This window comes from Mercenaria mercenaria, chromosome 2 (assembly GCF_021730395.1).
Source record: "Mercenaria mercenaria strain notata chromosome 2, MADL_Memer_1, whole genome shotgun sequence".
NCBI lineage: Eukaryota > Metazoa > Mollusca > Bivalvia > Venerida > Veneridae > Mercenaria > Mercenaria mercenaria.
The window spans coordinates 44,020,254-44,023,537 of NC_069362.1; the positions used below are offsets into that span (position 1 = coordinate 44,020,254).

At 35.7% G+C, this 3,284-nt stretch overlaps 1 protein-coding gene across 1 annotated transcript; it reads left to right on the forward strand.

Moving 5' to 3' along the window:
• The first annotated feature begins 496 nt into the window (after positions 1 to 496).
• Positions 497 to 2,816, forward strand: LOC123555688 (uncharacterized). The gene has a single exon (XM_045346279.2). The coding sequence runs from the start codon at positions 1,142 to 1,144 to the stop codon at positions 2,276 to 2,278; it is 1,137 nt and encodes a 378-aa protein (XP_045202214.2). The 5' UTR covers positions 497 to 1,141; the 3' UTR covers positions 2,279 to 2,816.
• Positions 2,817 to 3,284: the final 468 nt, after the last annotated feature.

A 3,284-nucleotide genomic window follows, 5' to 3' on the forward strand; every position in this document is an offset into this window, starting at 1 on the left:
GATTTCGTCAAATTGTCAAAACGATTTAGTCTAATTATCAAACAATTTAGTGTGTTCATCAAGACGATTTAGTGCGTCCTTCAAGACGATTTAGGGCGTTTATCAATCCGATTGAGTCCGTTTATTAACACGATTTGGACGTTAATCAAATTGTCAAAACGATTTAGTGGAGCACCAGCACGAAGACATTTGTAAAATATAGGAAAAATATTTGATCTCGTACAAAACTAAAGAGATTATATGTACTCCCAACGTAACTTGTAATCGTTTTGACTTGCCGTCGCCTAAGGGAACATGTAAAGACACCCACTTATTGTGTGTATCTGTATAAACGCCTTTACTAGTGTAATTATTTTAATCATGTATAAAATATCAACCTTATAAGCATATCTAACTCAAATTGAAAGACACTTTACTTCCTCATTCCACCCAGTTATAACACGGTATATATAAGACAGATAAAACGTTAAATCAATGTACAGTACGCGGTATTTTGAAATCACTTGCCAAAACACGTTTAAAATGGCGGAATGTGGTAAATTAAATTCAGCTAAAATCAACTCCGGCGATGCTGTTCCTGGGCGTAAAGAACAAACATTATGTCAGCCATGTTCAAGAAAGGATTTACAAACAACGGCTGATGTGTTTTGTTCAGATTGTGACGAATTTCAGTGCAATGAATGTTCAAAGGCACATACAGTTTATTCGTTTATGAAAAATCACAAGTTATTGAATGCGACAGACGTTAAATCAAAACAAACTTCCTTTGATATGAAAGGAATGGACAATTGTGAACAGCACAGTGAATTGTTGAAATTCTTCTGTGAAGACGAGAATAAGCTCTGCTGCAGTACATGTGCTATAGTGTATCACCGGAAATGCCATAGTGTCGTAGAAGTACAGAAAATTGCCGAGATGTCGCGTCCTGCAGGTTCCCAGTTAAAAAGAAAATTGGAAGAAGTAAAATCAAAGGCGGAGATGATTGTTAAACACACTGAATCATCGAAACAACAACTCAGTAAAGATATCAAAGCAATATTTGCGGAAATAAAAAGAATGCGAGGTGACATAAATAAAATGTTCAGCGACTTGGAAGTTTACGTTACCAGGGAAACTGACGTATTTCAGGCTGAAGTAACTAATGAATTGGCAAAGACACGATCCAGTGGTGAGAAACATATCGCTGATGCTACAGTCACTGGAAATTGTTGATACGGCTCTGGAGAAAGGGGCGCCATCACAGCAGTTTATAGTAGAAGAGACATTGAAGAAACAGGCCGATGAGCTTCACAGGGACGTGGACAATGAATGTCAAAAGTTACAGTTTGCTAGCATTTCCTTTAGATTTGATGAAACAGTAAAGTTGCCACCACTTCCCATTTCTGCTTACGTTCCAGGAAAGTTAACATTAAGTTACACCCTGCCTGAAGCAAAGAAATCTGCCGCACCTGTAGATACGATTGTTAAGTTAACGAAGATTACTTCTATTGATCTTAAGCAGACTGGAGATGATGTCATGGAACAATTATACACAGGCCTGGCTTTCCTGCCGGATGGTAGACTGGTTGTCTTGGATAATCACAAGCAGAAATGTTTGATTTACAACGAGAAGTTTGAGAAAGTAGGATCATATCAGTTATCGTATCACCCGCAGAGTGTTATTGCAGTATCCGAGGAGGAAGTGGCGATAACAAGTAGAAATCCTTGTAAGATAGATTTATTTCGTGTCAGTAAATCAAATGATTTAACTTTGACCAAGACTTGTAAAGTAACGACACAGTATGACTCTATATGTCTTAAAGATGATAGAAACTTTGTTGTTGGAACTATTGATGATACAAGGCATGTTCGTATTGTATCAATGTCGGGAGAAGAGAAAGATTTTAGCGTCAGTTTTCCAGAAAAGAAATATTCTTTACGCACTAGTGCGTGCAACTATATAAGGAATACGGAGAAGATGATACTAACCGATCGGCACGAGGATACTGTATATATATACGACGTTGCGACCAGCACCAGAGTCGTTGTCATGGACGACCAGATCAAGGAACCAGTTGGTGTTGCAGTAGGTCCATCCGACTGTATCCTGGTTTGCAGTAAAGGAAACAATTCAATTGTACAGATGTCTCAAACAGGTCGGATCCTATCATCACACAAGTTAGATATGGAATATCCACACAGAGTCTGTGTTTCAAAGGATCAATCTATCCTTGCTGTCACAAACAACTATAGGGGTAAAATGAAGTTACAGGTTTTTAAACCTACATGCTCTATGTGATTTTACTTATTTTTATCATTTAGTAAACAGAAGTATAAATTAAAGATATTCAATTTTGATAGAAAAACCTTTTGATGTACCATTCATGTATTATTTTCAATATCTTTTCAATATCTAAAACCTTAATTACTAACACTCAACTAGCACTTTACAAACACCACACGTTACTGTTTGTCGTTTAAGATTATATAAGACCCAAACGCATGGCTTAAAATGTGAACTTTTATAGTATCCCTGTAAACATATTATTACCATGCTTTTGTGTATAAACATTTCTGTATGTAAGATTAAAAACAGTACACACATAAAACTTGTATAGCTTAGCACAGTTTAATTGTGAACTACAACTAAACAACTGGACGGTTTATATATAATTTATAAATTTAATAAATTTAAATTCAGTTATTGGGGACTTTCTACCTTTGAAGTAGGTCTATATAGAAATAAGCTAATTGTATGAAAGATGCACATTGAATTATATCATAAGCTCTATACTGTTCTGATTCAGTAGTTATTAAAAGAACAGACAGTGTGGCATTGTTTATATATTATTTTTGTTTACCATATTAAAGTCATCTATATTGCCTAAATGAATATTCGAAACTTTGTAAAATGCACAACTGAAAAATAGTTTGCGGACAACCTCTCCAAAAATGAAACATGTTTGTTGTACAATCAAACTTATGGACGATCAACCTGGAGGTTAAAGGCTCAAACCCCACTAATAGTATAAACATATCTATGGCACCGCTTTTTTCAAGAAGCGGATTCGGGGATGGTTTAAATAAGATCGAAGCTTTCATCCACACCAAACTAAAACACGGCACCAAAAATTGAACTTGTGCAAAAGACCACACCTGTATATAAAGGCCACAACTTTAAAATCTGAATATAAAGGCCAAGATACGAATTCTCTTACAACTACGTTGATAGACAGCATGTCGTTTTTTTAGGACGGGCTGACGTTGGATACTAAGGTATTTTTTTTCATGATAGTTTCATTATG

What these genes read in the sequence shown, in the direction of transcription:
- LOC123555688 (XM_045346279.2), top strand. Translation starts at nt 1,142, where the DNA reads ATGAATTGGCAAAGACACGATCCAGTGGTGAGAAACATATCGCTGATG.